Below are 18,909 nucleotides of genomic sequence, written 5' to 3'. Positions count from 1 at the left end.
CTTCTACATTTCCTGTTAGGCTTTGTACAGTGTTGCATGTAAAGTTGGTATCTAAAACTTTTGAGTGAATTTGGTATAAGGCAAAGTTTGCATCTTCATGCATTGCTTTCCATACCATCTCCAGTGAATGGTTCCTTAACTATGTTTGAGAAGATATGGGATAGTTGACTTTATTTCAGTTTGAATTTCCAAGGGTGTACAAATTCAGAAGGCATTCAGGTGGAGAGCATGTTCTCCAGTGAAGTGTGAGCCATGTTTCACCTGCCTTATTCCAACTGACCGCACGGGGGCGATAAGCCTTCCTCTGAGCAGGACACATTTCCTCCCTCAGGCCTGAAACACATTAAAACCCTACTGCAGTCTTCATTGGGGATTGTATGAGACTACTTCTGATTTGCTGGAGAGGTAGTTCTGCCCTGCTCTCAGCAGACACCTCAGTAATGGATGGGATGAATTTTTCATATGCCTTTCCTGTGCTGCTTGCAGGCTAGCTTGTTCTCTGAGCTTTGCTGTTCTGTTCTGCTCTATTGATTCACAGAGTCTCTTCTATGGATTTAGCTGACTGACTTCAGAAGCTCTGATAATTAATTGGAATTTTTATGAGAATAGGCAATTAGAAGGGATTCCGTGCCTTTTGTGCATGGGACAATGCTTTGTCTGGACTGCAGTGTCTTGGGCACAGTAACACATGCCTGCATTCTTGGCCTTCATGCTGTGCAGTGAAGAACACATCCTTCATGGCTGTGTCTCCGGAGATGCTGACTGAGGACTGGCGGTCAGGCTATACTTAATGTTCCCCTTAGCTCTAATCACATCAACCCACTCCAGCCCCATCCCTAGGTGAACAGAGATCCACTTCAGGAAATATTCTGAAGTCAAGAAGATGTCAGTGGACCAGGTGAGGCTGAGCCTCCTCAAGGAGACTGCCTCTCCCTCATGACTTTGTACAACATGGTCCTCAGCCTGGGTACCCAGGAAGAGAGAAAAACCCTGAGTCACACAGACACATGGCCTATCCCATCATCCCATTTGTGAGAGAAAATCTGATTCTATTCAAAGGGATTAAGATAGGCAGTTAAGGTAGACCTTTCATTGTGATGTATAAGCAGACACAATGGATTCTGAGGGGGCAATCAGCACAAGTTTCTCATACTGTACCTATGAAACTGGGCCTTAAAAAAATGTTTCATGCTGAGAATAACACTTTAACAGAAGAGATAGTATTAAAAAGCAAGTTAGAGTCCATATCATCTGTGAGGCACCAAAGGAGATTGTGAAAGAGAATTTTATGGTAAAATGAAAATGAGCCCAAATAGTGGATGGGAGAAGAAGAAAGAAATGAGAAGTAAACAAATGAAAGCCATGTGTGTTTGCATAATTAAATGGTGAATAAAGGGGAGAGTTCCGGTCAAGATGGCGGAGTGGTAGGACCACAAGATTGCCACTCTTTATGACTACAGTGAAACCACAAATGAATGTGAAACCACCATCAAAAAAAGAACGGACCCTAGCCAAAAAGATCTTCTGAAACTGGAAACAGAAAGAGGGAACCACAACAGGATGGTAGGAGGGGCATGCTCACGATTTAATTGGGCCCCATGCCCCTCTGTTGGGTGAACCACAAACTGAAGATTTGCTAATTTGCAATGGCCTTCCAGATGAGTGAGAGCTCTAAGCCTCACATCAGGCTCCCCAGCTTGGGTCCCAGCATTGGGAAGAGAAGGAGACCCCAGGATCTTTGCTTTTGAAGTCCAGTGGGGCTTGGCTCTGAGAGCCCTATGGGACTGGGGGAAATGGAGTCTCCATTCACTTGGGAAGCACACATGGAAACTCACCTGCACCAGGTCCAAGGGCAGAGGCAGTGATTTCATAGGAACTTGGATCAGGCCAGCCTGCTGGATTTGGAGGGGTTCCTGGGGACATAGGGGATGGCTGCAACTCACTCAGGTACATAAAATCTGGTGGCGTACATTCCAGGAGTATTCATCTACAGGAGCTTTCCTGGAGGCTGACACTTTGACTGGATCATTAGCACCAAGACTTAGTCCCACCCAACAGCCTGTAGGGAAGCCTCAGGCCAAATAACATACAGGGTGAGAATACAGCCCCACTCATCAGCAGACTTCCCAAGCCACAAAGGCCTCTAAACACAGCCCTACCCACCAGAGCTCCAGGACCAAGCTGTATCCAGCAGTGGGCAGGCACTGGCTCCTCCTGCCAGGAAACCTGCATAAACTTCTAATCCAGCCTCATCCACCAGGGGCATAGAGTAGAAATAAGAAAACAATAATCCCAAAGCCCATGGAAAGAATCCACAAACACATAGAAAGAGAGACAAGAGAGACGGTATGAGGTGACAAAGGAATATCTCCCAGGCCAAGGCACAAGATAAAATCCCAGAAGAGGAAATAAGTGATGAGGAGACAGACAATGGATCTGAGAAAGAGTTCAAAGTCATGACGGCCAAGATGTTCAGAGAACTCAAGAGGAGCATAGATGCACAGAGTGAAGTTTTTAGCAAAGAGCTGGAAAATATAAAGAATACGCAAACAGTTGAAGAATAAACTCACTGAAATGAACAATACATTAGAAGGAACCAAGACTGGACTAAATGAGGCAGAAGAACAGATCAGTGAGCTAGAAGACAGATTAGTGGAAATCACGACTGCAGAACAGAAAAAAGAAAAAAGCATGAAAAGGAATGAGGATAGTTTAAGAGAACTCTGGGACAACTCGAAGTGCTCTAATATTCGCATTATAGGGTCCCAGGAAGAGAAGAGAGAAAGGACCTGAGAAAATTTTTGAAGAGATAATAACCAAAAAATTCCCCAACTTGGGAAAGGGAAGAGTCACCCATGTCCTGGGAGTGCAGACGGTACCACACAGAACCAACCCTAAGAAGAACACACCAAGGCACACAGTCATCAAATTGACAACAATTAAGGATAAGTAGAAAATATAAAAATTAACAAGAGAAAAGCAACGAATAACATACAAGGGAACTCCCGTAAGGTTATCAGCTGATTTTTCAGCAGAAACTCTACAGGCCAGAAGGGAGCGGCACAATATATTTAAAGTGATGCAAGGGGGAAACTTACAAGCAAGAATATCTATCCAGCAGGGCTCTCCTTCAGACTTGATGGAGAAATCAAAAGCTTCACAGATAAACAAAAGCTAAAAGATTTCAGCACCAGCATACCAGCTTTACAACAAATGTTAAAGGACCTTCTCTAGTCATCAAACCATAAGAAAAGAGAACAAAAAGAAGAAAGAGAAAAAAAGGAAGAGAGACCTACAAAAGATTGCTTTGGCTGTTTGAAGTCTTCTGTGGTTTCTTATAAATTTTGGAATCGTTCTAGTTCTGTGAGGAATGTTGGGAGTATTTTGATGGAGTTGCGCTGGATCTGTGGGTTGTTTTGGGGGGTGCGGCCATTTTGATAGTGTTGATTCTTCCAACCAAAGAGCACGAGAAATCTTTCCATTTCTTTGTGTTACTTTCATTTTCAAAGTATAGGTAACCTCCTTGGTTAAGTTTATTTCTAGGTGTTTTGCTGTTTTTGACATATAAAACTCTGGTTTTTGAAGTGAAAAAAAAAGTGAATGAAGGGCCACAAATTGAAAAATATCCTTCTTTCCCATGGGTGAGTTGTATTCCATTATATATATGTGTGTGTATAATATATATATATATATATATTATACACACACACAATGCATATATATATATATACATATATATGCACACACACATAATGCATATATATATATCCATTATCTATTGAACTATTGATGTACACTTAGGATGCTTCCATATCTTGGCAGTTGTAAATAATTTTACTGTTAATAGCAAGGTGTATGTAACTTTTGAGTTAATTCTTATTTTGTGGTTGGCTTTATTCATTTGATAACTATGTAAGTTTAAAAATCTAAAGCTTAAACATTCTTAGAAACAATGAACAGTACATATTTGTCAATTTAAAAATATATGTGTACTAAAGAAAAAATTGATCATTCAAGCTATGAAAGACAGAGAAGAAAATTAAAAAAACGTATTAGTAAATGAAAGAAGCCAGTCTGAAAAGGCTCTCAACGACACAATTCCAACCAAATGACATTCTGGAAAAGGCACAGCTGCAGGAAGAATAAAAAGTTCATGGTTTCCAGGGGTTTGGGGAGAGGGAGGGAGGGAGGAATGAACAGATGGGAGCACAAGGGAGTTTTAGGTCAATGAAATTATTCTATACGATACAATTGTTGTGTCTACATGGCATTATGCATTTGTTAAAACCCACAGAATATACAAAATCAAGAGTGAACCCTAATGTAAACTATGGACTTTGGTTGAAAATAACGTGTTCATGTTAGTTGATCAATTGTACAAAATTTGCCACACTGATGAGGGATGTTGAGGGTAGGGGAGTTATATGTGTGGGAGGGGAGGGCTATGTACAAACTCTCCGTGTTTTCTCATCAATTCTGCTGTGAACCTGAAACTGCTCTAAAAAATAAAGTCTATTTAAAAAATGGTGAACAAAGGGAAAAGAATACGTCATGTTGTACAGGGTGTAAATAATAAAGGTGGAAATAACATTCAAAATATCAATGGGAATTTGAGAGAATAAAATTGTGGGCCTGTACAGGGAAGCTCCCGTATAGAAGAAAGGGGAAAGGAAAACATCGTTAGATTTTTAGACATCAGTTATTCTCCTCCTAAACTCTGTGGAGATTCTAATTTGGAAGCCTGCATCTCACACTGTTGGAGGTGAAGATCGGCACAATGTGTTAGATCCACCAGGGACGAGCAGGCCTGTGAGAAAGGGAAGGATACTGACCAACAGGAAGAAAGCAAGGAGTAAACAGACTACCGTGAAGGTACGTCCTTGGTGACTTTCAGCTTAAATGCTGGGGTTACGTTTGTAAAATGAAAGGAAAATATTCCTAGTTTGGAGGACAGTAAGTTACCTTCTCCTGGTCATGATGTGGCACAAAAAAGTACAAAATTTGCTTAACTATGAGAAGTATTTGGACTCTCACTTTGGGCACCAACAGACAGGTCCTTGTGTCTTCAACTGAGAAGGGACCAGCGCGTGCACAGGAGGAACCCACCACACTCCAGGAAAGAAACACAGAAAATGCTTAGAGGGAACAAGCCTGGGGCCATAGGCAGTCAGGAACAGAGTCTGTCCTGAACAGTTGGAGTAAGGAAAATCAAATCTTGTCATTTAGGGGCAACAGATGGTGGACACTGAAGGGTTTTACAGAGCATTGGGGAAGCATTAATTTACATTACATACTGGCCCAGTCACCTCCCATTTCCATGCCAGCACTCACAGACACAGCCTTCCCACTTTTCCAGTTCAGCCCTGGCTGAGTTAATATCCAGACCCCACCCACTGCCACACCTGTTGACTGTTACCTAACTATGGTAGGAGACCCACCCAGGGGTAAGTGCTGGCAGGCCCAGGCGGGCTTTGTTCATTGTCAGTGTCCCCTTGACCGGAGGTGGCCACAACAGATGGGTCAGACCTGGCTTCTCTGGGATCCTCTTTTCACCTGTTCTCATTGACAGATGTCCCTCAACAGGGGCACAAAGCTGGCAGAGAGCCAGGTCACTCGGAGGACAGCCCTCTTGCTGCTTGGATTCTGGGCCATGCTGGCTCCAGTCCAGTGTTCTCAAGGCCATCCCTCATGGCGCTACATCTCCTCGGAGGTGGTGATACCCAGGAAGGAGCTCCACCACGGCAAGGGCGTTCAGATGCCAGGATGGCTCTCCTACAGCCTGTACTTCGGGGGCCAGAGGCACGTTATGCACATGAAGAGCAAGAACATCTTTTGGCCTGGACAGCTGCTGCTGCTGACTCAGGACGAGCAAGGCGCCTTGCAGATGGACTTCCCCTTCATCCCTTCAGACTGTTACCACCTCGGCTACGTGGAGGGGATTCCTTTCTCCATGGTCACTGTGGACACGTGCTATGGGGGTCTTGAAGGTATTATGAAGCTGGATGACCTTGCCTATGAAATAAAACCCCTCAGGTATTCTAAAACATTTGAACATGTGGTTTCTCAGATAGTGGCAGACGCCGATACAATGGGACCTGTGCATAGACTGAAAGACAGGCAGAATGGGGACCCCCTGTTCCCTGAAGCTGGTATCAGTGAAGCCCGCCACCATTATTTGAATTCTAGGTACTTTGCCCCGCATATAGGAGTTATCAGAGGATTTGCTCAATTTTCCAATACAATGTATCGTGTATTCCAAAATGTAACACGGTGTGTAAACTACATGTTACATATGGCTAACTTAATGGACTCCATGTATGCAGGTCTTAACATAAGGTACTTTGTCACTGCAGTCCTAGTATATAATGTGAGAGATCCAACAACTATGAATGATTATCGTGTGTATGAAAGCCCATATGCTGTGTATCACAGAACTAACCTTAGACCAACTGTCAGACCCGTTTCATCCTTCATAGTGATTAAACATGGACCCGCGTCCTTTGACCCACCACTGTATCGTACATGCAATATGCATGACATACTCTTTGTTGGTTACCTAGGCAGACATCACTTAATGGTAAGTATCTTAGCAGCCCGGTACACTGGGAGAAGTTTTGGTCTGTATTTTGATTCTGAAGATTGCACTTGCATGAGAAGGACCGTCTGCATTATGTCACCCTACGCTGCTTTGACAGACGCCTTCAGTGACTGCTCCATCATACACTGGCGGAACATAGTGAAAACTCAAGGCCATTGTATATTTGACACGGTTTGGAAGACATTTAATGCAAGCCTGATAAATGTACGTTGTGGAAACTCTGTAGTGGAGGGTTCAGAGAGATGTGACTGTGGCTCCTTAAAGCAGTGTTATAGCAACACATGCTGTAACACTGACTGTTCCCTTAAGAGAGGATCTGTTTGTGATAAAGAAATGTGCTGTACAAACTGTACGTACGCTACGCCTGGAACGCTGTGCAGACCAATCCAAAATATATGTGACCTCCCCGAGTACTGCCCTGGGGGTACTTACCTATGCCCCCAGAACTTTTATCTGCAAGATGGAACCCCCTGTACCGAGGAGGGCTACTGCTATCATGGAAACTGCACTGACCGCACCATGCACTGCCAAGAGATCTTTGGAAGACACGCTGTGAATGCCGACGACAGCTGCTATACAATAAATACAAAGGCCACTCGATTTGGACACTGTTCAAGAAGAGCTCCTCTAATGACTTTTAACCCTTGTCAGAATGCAGACATAAAGTGTGGAAGGCTGCAGTGCGGCAACGTCACACACCTTCCCCGGCTGCCAGACCACGCCTCGTTCCATCAGTCAAAGATCTCACAGGTGTGGTGCTGGGGATTAGACACACACATAGCAACAGGGATAAATGATGTTGGTCATGTGAGAAACGGTACCCCCTGTGCCCCTGGAAAGTTCTGTGAGAATAACTTCTGCAATGCTTCTATAGCTGCGATAACATATGACTGTAACCCTGAGAAATGCAGTTTTAGAGGAATTTGCAACAACAGAAGGAATTGCCATTGCCATGTAGGCTGGGACCCTCCATATTGTGCAGATAAAGGTGCTGGAGGGAGCCAAGACAGCGGATCCCCACCAAGAATGATGCGGTCAGTAAAACAAAGCCAAGAATCAGTGGTATATTTGAGAGTGGTCTTCGGTCGCATCTATGCCTTCATAGCTGCTCTCCTCTTGGGCGTAGCCACAAATGTAAAAGTTATCAAGACCTCCACAGTTCATGAAGCGACAACAGGTGCAAAATAAATTATAAACCAGCCTGCCAACCCCTGTACAGCCAGAGGCAATATAGAAGTAAGATCTCTGATAAAATCTGTAATGGGATGGCAAAGATGATTTTCACATTCCAGAACCCTCCAAGAGACACTGGAGGACTTCCACACATCAGGGGTGGTGAAGAGGCATTGACGTTCTCATCTCAGGACTCTTTGATAGGCCGTTGATCAGCCCTGTGAAATAAATCTTGAAAAATCATCTGTTTCTGTCCTCTGATATTTCATAAACTCTCAGAGGGAGTATCAAGCCTGAGACTTTGGCCAGCAGAGGAGATGGGGGTCGGCAGCTGGGTCCTGACCTGAGTTTGCCGCTCCCACTATTAACAAAAGTTGCCATGGGCGGCTTTAGGCACAGACTCATGACATGTCTCTAAATTAGTGCTCCTGAACACTGGGGTTTTCCTCTTCCTCTAGGTGATCTCTCCTTCTCTAAACCCAGAATGGGTCCAGGGAAATAGAGGGAGGGCTGCTCCCAAGCAGCTTCGTCTGTCCCCTTCCGGTGGGCTGTGGGCTGTGGGCTGTGGGGTGAGAGAGATGTGGGCTCAACTCGCATCTAGTGTAAACTAGGACACCCGGGAGACCTAATTTCCCAAAGTGGGGCACTGGGATCAGGAGGTGGAATGTTGCGTTGGACGAAATTCCATCAGAAAACTAAGTAGATGTGCTTATCGAGGACTCCAGCATCCAGGGGAACTCTGTGAATGTGACTTTCTCCCTCCCCGCACCTACATTTCAACGCACTTTCAGTGAACTTGAACTGAGGAATTAGTGGTGAGTAACAGACAGCAGTCTTCAGCTCACCCTGCCGGGGCTGCAAAACCAGTCTCCTTCTGTATCCAAACAACGTTGAGTGAACTATTATTTTACAATGTGAAGCAAAATTAGTACAATAAAATGTGTAAGTAGTAAGAAAGCATTTTTATTATAAATTAACCTTTAAAATTATGTAGACCATTCCCCATGCCATACAGGTACGTAGCAGGGAATTCAAAGGACAGAAACTCCCAGCAAACTAAGAACGTAGCACTTCCCGCATTATCCACAGAAACTCCCTTTTGGTCTGTTGTAACATTTGTTTTCAGGGTTTCCTTAAATGTGTACACTTAAAGCGGTCCTGCCTCTATGCACGCTGTTTTGAAACCCTAACCTCTTGTCTCCAAATTCATCGTACTGTCCTATTGTTAGAGCAGGCAGGTAGCTAGATAGGAGCAGAGAAGTGGGGAGATGTGCAAATGGCAGAAAACCACACATCTTGTAAACCGTGGGGGTCCTGGGACAGACCAAGAAAAATAGGATCCTCTGGACAGATTGAAAAATAAAATGCCTTCTGGGTTGATAAGCGTCCTGGAGGCAGAAGGGTGGGACAGGACAGGAATCCCCGCCATCCGATTGTAACCTTTCGATCATTAGGATTTCCATACAAGTGTAACTTTTTGTTTATGATACCCCCATCCAAGTGTAACATTTTGTTCACTATGACCTCATCCAACTTGCCAGTCAAGGCGAATAAGGAGGAAAACTGCCTCCTCCCCACCTGGGAAGGTGGAGCCGGGATGCAGGTCAGGAAGGATGGCCCCAAACCCCTCCCCACTGAGGAATATTCTTCCCGTTCCTTTTCACACTCATATACTGACCTTGCCAAGGAAACTCAGAGCAGCCACCCACCTGGGTCTGCCTGCTCTTTCCTCGACAGTGTGCCATCTGTCCTTGAATCCTTGCTTTGCTTTCTTAACCCTGTGTCTTGTCTTGAATTCTTCCTGCAGCAAGACAAGAACCTCTCAACCCCCAACACTATCTTTGAACTGCCTACCAACTTCCAGCTTTCAGTCTGCATTTAAGGTACTCCAGTCCATTTGTTCAAGCAGCCGGATAGCTCGATGTAAGCAGAGAAAGGGGAACGTGTACCAAATGGCAGGAATCCTTACGTTTTGTGAACAACGGGCGTCCTGCGACAAACAAAGAAAAGTAGGAGCTTCCGGACTGATAAAATACCACACGCTTCGGGTTGACAAATCCCCTGGAGGCAGACAAAGAAAGGTGGGAGAAGGCTGGAACTGTGTGCATCTGAATGTAACGTTTTGCTCATTATGCTCTTGCTACAATAAAACTGGCCCTGCAGATGAGAAGTACCCATCATGCACTGATATCATGACATTGCAGTCAAGACTAAAGAAGGACAAAAATTCCTCCTGCCTTGGGAGGGTGGAGCTGGAATGAAAATCAAGAACTACAACCACAACCTCTCCCTTCCCAGTGAACATCCTGCCCATTCACTTTTAAACACCGTATCAACAGCTTGCCAAACACTCAGCGCAGCTACTCACCCAGGACAGCCCATCTCCCTTGGAGAGAAGACTGTCGCTGAGTAATAAGCCCCCACTTTACTTTCTTGACGTCCAGGTCTCATCTCTGAATTCTCCCCATGACGAGCCACAAACCTACTCTGACAACCCGGTGCTGTGCTGCTGTCAGCGTATTCCATTCTTGACGGGTGGCTATTAATGAGAAATTTCAATGAGAGGCCAGATGAATTAAACACCCACCTAATCTCACACCCTCTGCTGTGAATTGTTTGTTGACGCAGCGTCACCCTCCTCGCACCTTTTACTGGCCTCCTTCCTGCAGCCAAACTGCAGGCTTCCCCACGTGGCCTGGGGGGTCTCTGTACAAGGGGTCAGTGCTCCTCTCCCTGGGGCTCGTCTGCATTCCAAGTTCAGTGCTTGATGCGCACCCGCTCTTGATCTCTTTGAATCTCTTTCTGTTGTCCCTTTGTCTTCCCTTTCTGACTTCTGGTTCTCCTATCATGGCTCCTATGGCTCCTATGGCTCATAGTTTCTGACTGAAGTCCTGAGGTGGTGCCTAAAATCTATGGGGGTTCTGGGTAATGTGACTGTCCTGCGGAGAGGAGCGACCCCAGTGGTCCCTAAGAAGCACGGCCCGGTCAGATCCCTGTGCTCCCCCCAGGGGCTGAGGCGCTTCAGCCCGGGTTCCCGCGTGTGTGCGGGAAGCTCTCCTTCAGGGCGCAGGCTCCCAGGGGCTCAGGCGGGAGTCCGGGCCTTTTCTCCTCAGGAGGCAGTGCTTTCAGCGTTTGACCTAACCTTCCCGCACTACGGGGCGCTGTGCTTAGGTCTGCTTTTCTTTCTCTTCCCTTTGAACCTCATTTATTTAACATTCATTTGTTTAAAATTTAATTGCGGTATCATTGATGTGTAACATCGCATGTGTCAGTGTGCAAAGGGGTGATTTCATACATTGACACCTTGTAATGTGATGCCCACCAGAGCGTTACCCAGCACCTCCAGCAGCTCCTACAATTACCATTTCATTTTGTGGTGATAAACTTAAACTCTAGTTCCTTGGAAAGGTTGAAGTTTGTAATACAGCAGTGTCGACTATACTTGCGCGCCGTGCGTTAGATCTCCAGCACTAACTTACTCCGCTGCTGGTTGTACGCTGCGCCCTAAGAACGTATGTCCTCAATTCCCCCACCCCCTGACCCCTGTTAGTCACCAGTCTACTCTGCTTTGACATTTTCTCTTTTTAAGATTCCTCATGTCACTGACGTCGGACACTGCTGTCTTCCTCCTCACATCTGGGGCGAGTCTTGTCATGCCTTGTCTTCTCGATGGCAGCCAACCAAGTGTGAGCTGACATCTGCCCTCCTCCCTCCCTCCCTCCCTCCCTCCCTCCTTGCCTGCCTTTCTTTCTTCCTTCCTCCCTTTATGGATTTAAGTTGCAGCTTTCTGATGACTAGTTACATGGAGCAGCTTTTTATGCACTCGTCGGCCTTATGGATGACTTCTTTGGAACGTGCCCATTCAGTTTCTCTGCCCTTTTCATAGTTTATTTTTTTGTTCTTGAGTTGAATGAGCCTTTTATAGAACTTTGATATTAATGCCTTGTCTGAATCACAGTTTACAAATAGTTTCTCCTGTTCCACAGGCTAACTTTTCATATTTTTATTGTTCCTTTGGCATTGGCGAAGCTTTTGAGTTTGATATAGCTTCATGTGATCCTTTGGGCTTTAGTTGCCTTTGCTTTTGGTGTCGTATCTAAACAAATATTGGCAAGGCCACTGTCCAGGAGTTCCTTCCCTAGATTGTGTTCTAGGATTTTTATGGGGTCAGGTCTTACGTTCAAGTCTTTAATACATTTGAGTTAATTTTTTTGTGAGTGATGTAAGTAGGGGTCCGATTAATTTTATCTGCACATAGTTATCTGGTTAGCTCAACCCCCCGTGTTGAAGAAACTATTCCTTCCCCGTGGATGGTTCTGGGTTCCCCTGATAAATGTCGCTTGACTGTATTCATGAGGGCTTGTTTCTGGGCTCTCTCTTCTGACCCATTGGTCTGTACTTCAGTGTCTATGTCAGCACCATACAGTGTTAGTTCCTGTAGCTTGGTCATACAGATTGAAGCCAGTAAGGCAAAGCCTCTGGCTTTCTTCTTTGTCATGATTACATTGACTATTTGGGGTTGTTTTTTTGTTTTTTTGTTTTGTTTTTTTTTTTTTTTGGTTCTGTACAAATCTGAGGGGAATTTGTTCAATTTCTGTTTTTAAGAAAAGCTATTGGAAATTTGGCAAGGGTTGCATTGCATGTCTCAATTACTGTGTAGTATGAACATCTTAATAATGTGAATTCTTCCAATCCATGTGCACAGAAGGTCGTCTCACTTATTTGTGTCTTCAATTTCTTTCATGGATGTCTATTAGTATTTTAGTGTTCAGATCTTTCATGTACTTATGTTTATCACACACCTAGGAGCTTCCAGAGCTCAAGGCCCAGCAGCCTCTGAGCCCTGTGACTGGGTCCTCAGGGAGCAGACAGGACAGGCCATCCTCTCCTTAGTCCCCTTCCTTCCCAGGACATGTGAGTTCTGGGCACTTGTCAGGGGAAGCAGAGGTGGGAAGGCATCCCATGTGGGAAGAGGACACAGAGCAGCTTGTGTACATGGATATCCACACTAGGAACATGGGTTGGTGGGACGTGGGTACTGGGAGGTGCAGATGTTGGTCCTGAGTAACTTGGATGTGCAACGAGTTTCCAGTCTACATGGGCAGGCCAGCTTCAAAGAATCTCAGTGTTTCTAGACACAAAGCAAAGTCCTAATATCCCATGTGTCCACTGCCCATCAAAAGACAGATCTTCTCTGGTGCCAGGTGCTGCTTCTGGGGCCCTCCTGACTGGACATCTGGCAGCCAGAGTCACGGCATCATGACTGTGTGTCAGCTAGTGTCAGGAGTGGGGAAGCAGAGCAAATGGTCCCTGGAAGTGTGGGAGCACTGCCAGGGCCCCCTGTACAAGCCCTAGGCTGATCACTCATTGGTCGGACACCTGCATGGGCTGGGCATCCCCAATGGACTGGACTGGTCCCTGGACCACTGTACTTTCTACCACGCAGGAGCTTGATGTACTGTGTGCAGGCCTACAACCGTGACCTATCGATGGGCAAGATCAGTGGGAGCCCCGCTGCCTGCCATGTGGCTTCCAACCCACCATGGTTCCCCTAATCCTGCCATGAACTCCCCAATCCAGTCATGGGCCCACAGTTCTGCCATGGACACATGTATCCCATTAGCCCCCAAGAGGGCTATAAAGAGATAAAGAGGGGTAAGAACTTAGCCTTGAAGTAGGGATGGGGTGGGCTCTAACGACATCAGGTGTAGGCAAGTACAAAAAAAATCCTAAAGTTGGCCAGAGGTGGGGAATTTTCTCCCATGTGGCCAGCAGCCCCCCTAAGGAGCGTCCCCGTGCAGAGGAATCTCTGACTAAATGTGAGCTCACTCCCAGGCCAGCTGCCCTGAAGTTTATTCATCCCCGCCAGGGAAACCACCTGGATATGTGCAAGGATCATAGAGGCTGGAGAAAAGGGCTTGGACCCACACTAGTGACAGCACGCATGCTGAGTTGGTGCCCGCAGGCCACACGGGACAGTCCTGGTCTGGGCGCTCTTCTGGACCTGAGTTACCTTCCTTTCCTGGCCCTTATGGCCTTTTCTCTTGTGTCCTCATTTTTGCCTGGGGAGAACTTCCAAAAGCACAGGGAGGAACATTCTCTTCCTTAGTAGGAGGCCCCCCAGCAACTCACATGGAAGGTCCAGCAGAGGCCCACTCGGAGCGGGCCACCTGCGTAGCCCTGGCCCCTCCCTCCCTCCCACCAGCCCAGCCCCACTGCCACTGACCAGGCAGGGACTATGGCCTCAGGTATACCTGCAGTTGCTTTAGCTCCAAGGAGGAGGCATTTGTACAGACCTCAACCCTGGCACACGTGGGAAGTGCTAGCCGGCGGGGTCGGGCAGCCTGGGTCAGTCAGTCCTCCCCAGTCAGGGGCTTACAGTTGTGGAAAACAGGCCCCACTGTGCTGTCCAGGTCCTAGGAACGGGTGTGGGGTTCTGAGGGTCAGGGCAGATGTGGGCCTGCAGCTCTGGCTTGTTTTCTAATCATTTCAACTGGTCCATGAGCGGTAGACAATTTCAAGAAAACCCTTTTCTCACAAGAGAAATCCAGGAGTCAGGAAAAGAAGGGGTTCAACGGAGAGAGGCCCCAGACCCCGGCACCTAGAAGCCTCTGGAAGAACCGGTGGAGGGGCCACGCAGAGTGGGGCCCAGGGTCACAGGTGTGCCCGGGAGCTGTCACTTGTTAGTTCAGGGTCGGCTCTGAGCGCCAGGTGGAGCCCAGGGTATCCTGCAGTAAGGACTACTTGCATGGTTCTTGTGCACTGAGCCCTGCCGGGGGGCTGCCCACGTGAGCCCCGTGTGTTGAGAGGGGCATGCTGGCACAGAGTTGCTTAGTGATTCGCTTCTGGACTGTGCTGGGATGTGATGAGAACCAGGAGATGTTGTGGGACCCTGAACCGCACCCAGAGCCCATCCAGAGTGACGAAGTCAGATGATGGCTGCTGTGCTGGGTGAGGGTGGCCCCCTAGGGTATTTCCTGTTTCTTTGGCCTGTCAGCAGAGGCCTCCCCAGGACAGAGCAGACAGCCTGCCTCAGGTAAGTGGGAGCTCCTGGTGACCCTGAAAGGAATGAGGGACCAAGCAGGAGGGAAGCAGGGGCCCAGACAGAGACATGGGGTTCATGGTGTGAAGGGGTCTTTCTGGGTCTGAGCTGGGAGTGGATGACCACAGAGGCTCCCCCAGGACAGAGCAGACAGCCTGCCTCGGGCAGATGGGAGCTCCTGGTGGCTCTGCAGGGGACAGGGGAGGGAGGGACCTTGCAGGATGGGAGTGACTGGGCCTCTAGGCAGTGCCGTGGGGCACGAGACCTGAGGGGGTCTTTCTGGGTCTGAGCTGGGAGTGGATGAACAAGAGATGAGTGTGTCCCAGAAAAGCTGCCCTGATGAACTAGGCTGAGCTGGCTTCAGGGAGACAGGCCTCTTGGGTGGCCTCCAAAACCGAATTATAAGATGAATCCTGCTAAAGGAAGGTTTTGTAATGCATATCCTGGTGGAGGGAAGTTTTTGCAAAGGGAAACCACCTAAGAGGAGGCTCTGTGAGCTGGTGTCCTGGTTGGAGGGAGGGTGGCATGGAAAGTGCTGGGCGCTGGCAGCCACTTGGTGGGGCCCTGGCTGGGGGGAGGGTGGCATGGAAAGGGCTGGGCGCTGGCAGCCACTTGGTGGGGCGGAGGCAGAGAACATCCTCCTCCCCTGCCTCTGTGACGCCATGCCTGTGCTTCTGGGCAGTTACTTGGCTACTCAGATGATCAGCTTCCCAGACTGTTCCTGGAGTGAAGGCAACAGGTGTTTACTAGTAATTTATTCAGACAGGGTAGAAAGGGGTCTTGTGGAAACCTTGCAGAATGCCATCTTTAGGGGAATCTCAGGTCCCATTTCCCACAGGTCTCATTTCAAGGCCAAAAGAGCAGATCTAAGCTGGCTTGCAACATAGCACAGGGATGGGCTCCTTTTGGTGGATCCTCCGGTTTTCTGAATCTCAGAGTGGGGAGGCTCTAGTGGGCAGTGGAAATTAGAAAGATGGACATAGCAAATGTTGGTGAAGCTTTGGAACAACTGGGACTCTCTATTCCTGGTGGAAATGGTACCAACATGTTGGAAATTTGTCAAGTAGTTCCTTAAAACAAAAATGCAACATGACCTAGTAACTCTTTAGGATTTTTTTTTTTTTTGCCAAATGAAATGAAAAATATGTGCACAAAGGCTTACACATGAATATTTACAACAGTTTTACTCAAAGTAGCCAAAATTTTCTTGCTGAAACTTAGTTGGGGGAGGGAGATGCTGCTGGTGGACCTCTTGGTCTTGCCAGGGAACTTGCTGAGGCCTCCTCCCCGGGAATTTAGGAGCATGGTTAGGGATCCCTGGACATTATGCTGGCTGCTTAGAAGTTAGACACCTGCCTGGGCTGGGCATCCCCAACAGGCTCGCCTGGCCCCTGGACCACTGCACCATCTACCACAGCGATAGCCTGGCGCACTGGGTGCCATTCCATGATCATGACAGGTGTAAATGGGCAGGATCTGGGGAGTTTTCCTGCCTGCTGTGTGGCCTCCAGCCCACCATGGAACCTCCAGTCCGGCCATGGACACCCCTATCCCATTAGCCCCCAGGAGGCCTGCGGGGAGGGGTGAGAACTTGGCCATGAAGAAGACAGGGCGGGCTCTACCTGCAGCAGGTGCAGGAAATCACCAAAGCTGCCCAGGTGTCTGTCCCACCCAGGGTGGCCCGGGGTGGTGGTTTCAAGGCCTGAGGGCTCCAAGTAGTGGGGTCCACCTCTGCCTGCAGCTGGGCTCCTCTGGGGAGCTGCTGCGGAGAGAGAGTCTCTTCTGATGATTCTGCAACTGTCCTGCCCACTCAGAGGCACCCTCTGAGCCCCACAACAGCCATTAGATGCTATTTCTCACCTGACAGACTTGCCCTGAGAGTGGGTTTTCACACTGTGTCAGAGCCCAGCGTGGCCACCCTGCATGACCTGTGTGTCCCTGGAGTCTCAGGAGGCCACAGCATTGGGACACCTTTAGCACCATGAATCCCAGGGCATTTCACAAAGGCCACAGACTGGTCTGAGGAGAAGAAGCCAACCCCTTGCTTAACCTCACGGCTAGGATGCCACGTATGCAGGAGGGGCTTGGACTGAGCTAAACCACAAACAGATCTCCTACTCTTCCGCTGGCAAAGGGGCCCTGCCGATCTTAAGGCCCTGAGACCTCTCCCTCTTTTGACCTCAACTGCAGGGTTGGGAAGCCCAAGACCACCCCAGGCTCTGTTTTCTTGGAGGCTCCCAGGGCTCCCCAAAGCATTATACTCAGGGTCAGCGCTTGTTATGCTGGAAGAGCAAGAACCAGGCGGTGTTGGCTGTTGGGGTACTTGCTGCCCTGGAGGGGAGGAAATCTTTTTCTCTGCTCTCTTTTGGTCTGTATCACAGATCAGCAAATTAAAATGGCAAATGACCGATTAACAGGAGCAAAAGGTTTATCACGTCTGCGTACAGAGCCATTCACACAAATGAAGTGGAGACCTAGTGAAACAGTTAGACTTGAGGGCTTCCATGCCATTTTAACAAAGGGAGATAAGTTTCTCGAAAAGTGACAAGAGAAAGGAAAACAGGTTTCAGCTAGTAGGGACAGTAAGTCGTGGGAATGTAAATATATGGGGGACAAGGCAAGACAAAGCTTACTTAGTGAGGATGGTTTTGCAGACTGCAGTCGGTGAGGTCTCAGACAGTAAGACTCGTTTTCCCTTCCTTGGACAGGAGAGAGGGAGGCGTGCTCTCAAAGGGATCAGGCAGCTGGGGAGAGGAGAGGTCTTCTTTTTGCTGCTTCTCCATCACCTTCAGCTCAGAATGATGCTTATGCCAAAATGGTACACTTGGGGTGACAAATTTTGATCCCCCCTCACCTGTACACAAAGTCTTGCTAACAGCTGGAGATGGTGCTTGTGTGCCGGCCTCCCCCAGACTAGACATAACTCTTCCCCTGCAGAGGAGAGGGTCCAGAATATTGGGGTGATGGCCAGCATGCTGCATGGTTATCACGGGGCCCAGTTCTGCCCACCTCACTTGCTTTTGCTCAGGGAATCCACCCTATGGCCCACCCTCTGGGATGGGCGCTATTACCAATCCCATTTTCCAGGTGGGAAACCAAGGCATGGACGTGGGGGTAACTGGTCCTAGAGTGGCTCATTGGTGGTGGAGCTCAGATGAAAACCCAGCTCTTCACCACTTCTCCACAGACGATGATGTGTGTGTTTCCTGGGGCTGCATAGCAAACACCACAGACTGGGTGGATAAACAGCAGACATTTATTGTCTCAAGGAATCTGGGGCCTGGAGGTCTGAGTTCAAGGTGTCGGCAGGGTTGGTTTCTCCTGCAGCCTCCCTCCCTGGTGTGTAGAGGCCCCCTTTTCTCTTCCTACTGTGTCCTCTCTCAAAGAGAACCAGAGCCAGACAGTGATTAAAGCAACAACAGCAGATTTATTCAGGAGCTATTGCAGTGGGGGGTGGGGGTGGGGGGAGGAGAGGCCTCTGTGTAGGGCTGGTCTCCACCCAGGATCAGCTGACAGGATGGCCTGACAGCCTCTCACCGCTTCTGCTGTGCAGGCCTGTCCTGCTCAGCAATCCAGTGTGGCCGCCTCCTGCTGGGAGCCCAGGATACTGAAATCAGGCCACTTCTTGCCTGTCCTTGCAGGAGACCGGCTGCACTACAAGAAACTCCTGGCTTAGCCTTGGTTTCTGACCATCACATGACCAGAGCAATGGGTACTATTTTTTGTCTTGCATGTTGAAATGTTTAATGGCAGAAAGATTTTGTTCAGTTTCCTGATGTGGTTCAAGTGCAGAGCCTAATGTTGGTTTATTCCCCAAGGAATGTAAGCCCTAGTTCTCCTGCCCAAAGTTAATGGACAGATGTGTGTGACCTGTGCCTCCTTGGAGAGCAGCCCTAAGCTAGTTCAAATTGACCAAATTCTGTCTACATGGTAAATGTACATTTCTTCATATTCTGTGTACACTGAGTACATTTAGACCTGACGGTGTTCTGCAAACACTAGGACATGGGGACCTGAGTGAAGACTCAGGCCGGTCTGTGAACTTTAGGAGACATGTGGAGACCTGGATAAAGGCCTGTCCTCAGTCCTGGAAGTT

At 48.0% G+C, this 18,909-nt stretch overlaps 1 protein-coding gene across 1 annotated transcript; it reads left to right on the top strand.

Annotated features, from left to right (window-relative positions):
* Nucleotides 1-5,569: 5,569 nt before the first annotated feature.
* Nucleotides 5,570-18,489, top strand: LOC102520817 (disintegrin and metalloproteinase domain-containing protein 20). The gene is made up of 3 exons (XM_032490548.1): nucleotides 5,570-6,149; nucleotides 6,477-7,775; nucleotides 18,455-18,489. Exons 1-3 carry the CDS (start codon nucleotides 5,570-5,572, stop codon nucleotides 18,487-18,489), a joined length of 1,914 nt encoding a protein of 637 aa, XP_032346439.1.
* Nucleotides 18,490-18,909: the final 420 nt, after the last annotated feature.

This window comes from Camelus ferus, chromosome 11, assembly GCF_009834535.1.
Source record: "Camelus ferus isolate YT-003-E chromosome 11, BCGSAC_Cfer_1.0, whole genome shotgun sequence".
Taxonomy (NCBI): Eukaryota; Metazoa; Chordata; class Mammalia; order Artiodactyla; family Camelidae; genus Camelus; species Camelus ferus.
The sequence above is the reverse complement of the archived record's forward strand: the minus strand, read 5'-3'. Positions and strand labels throughout refer to the sequence as shown.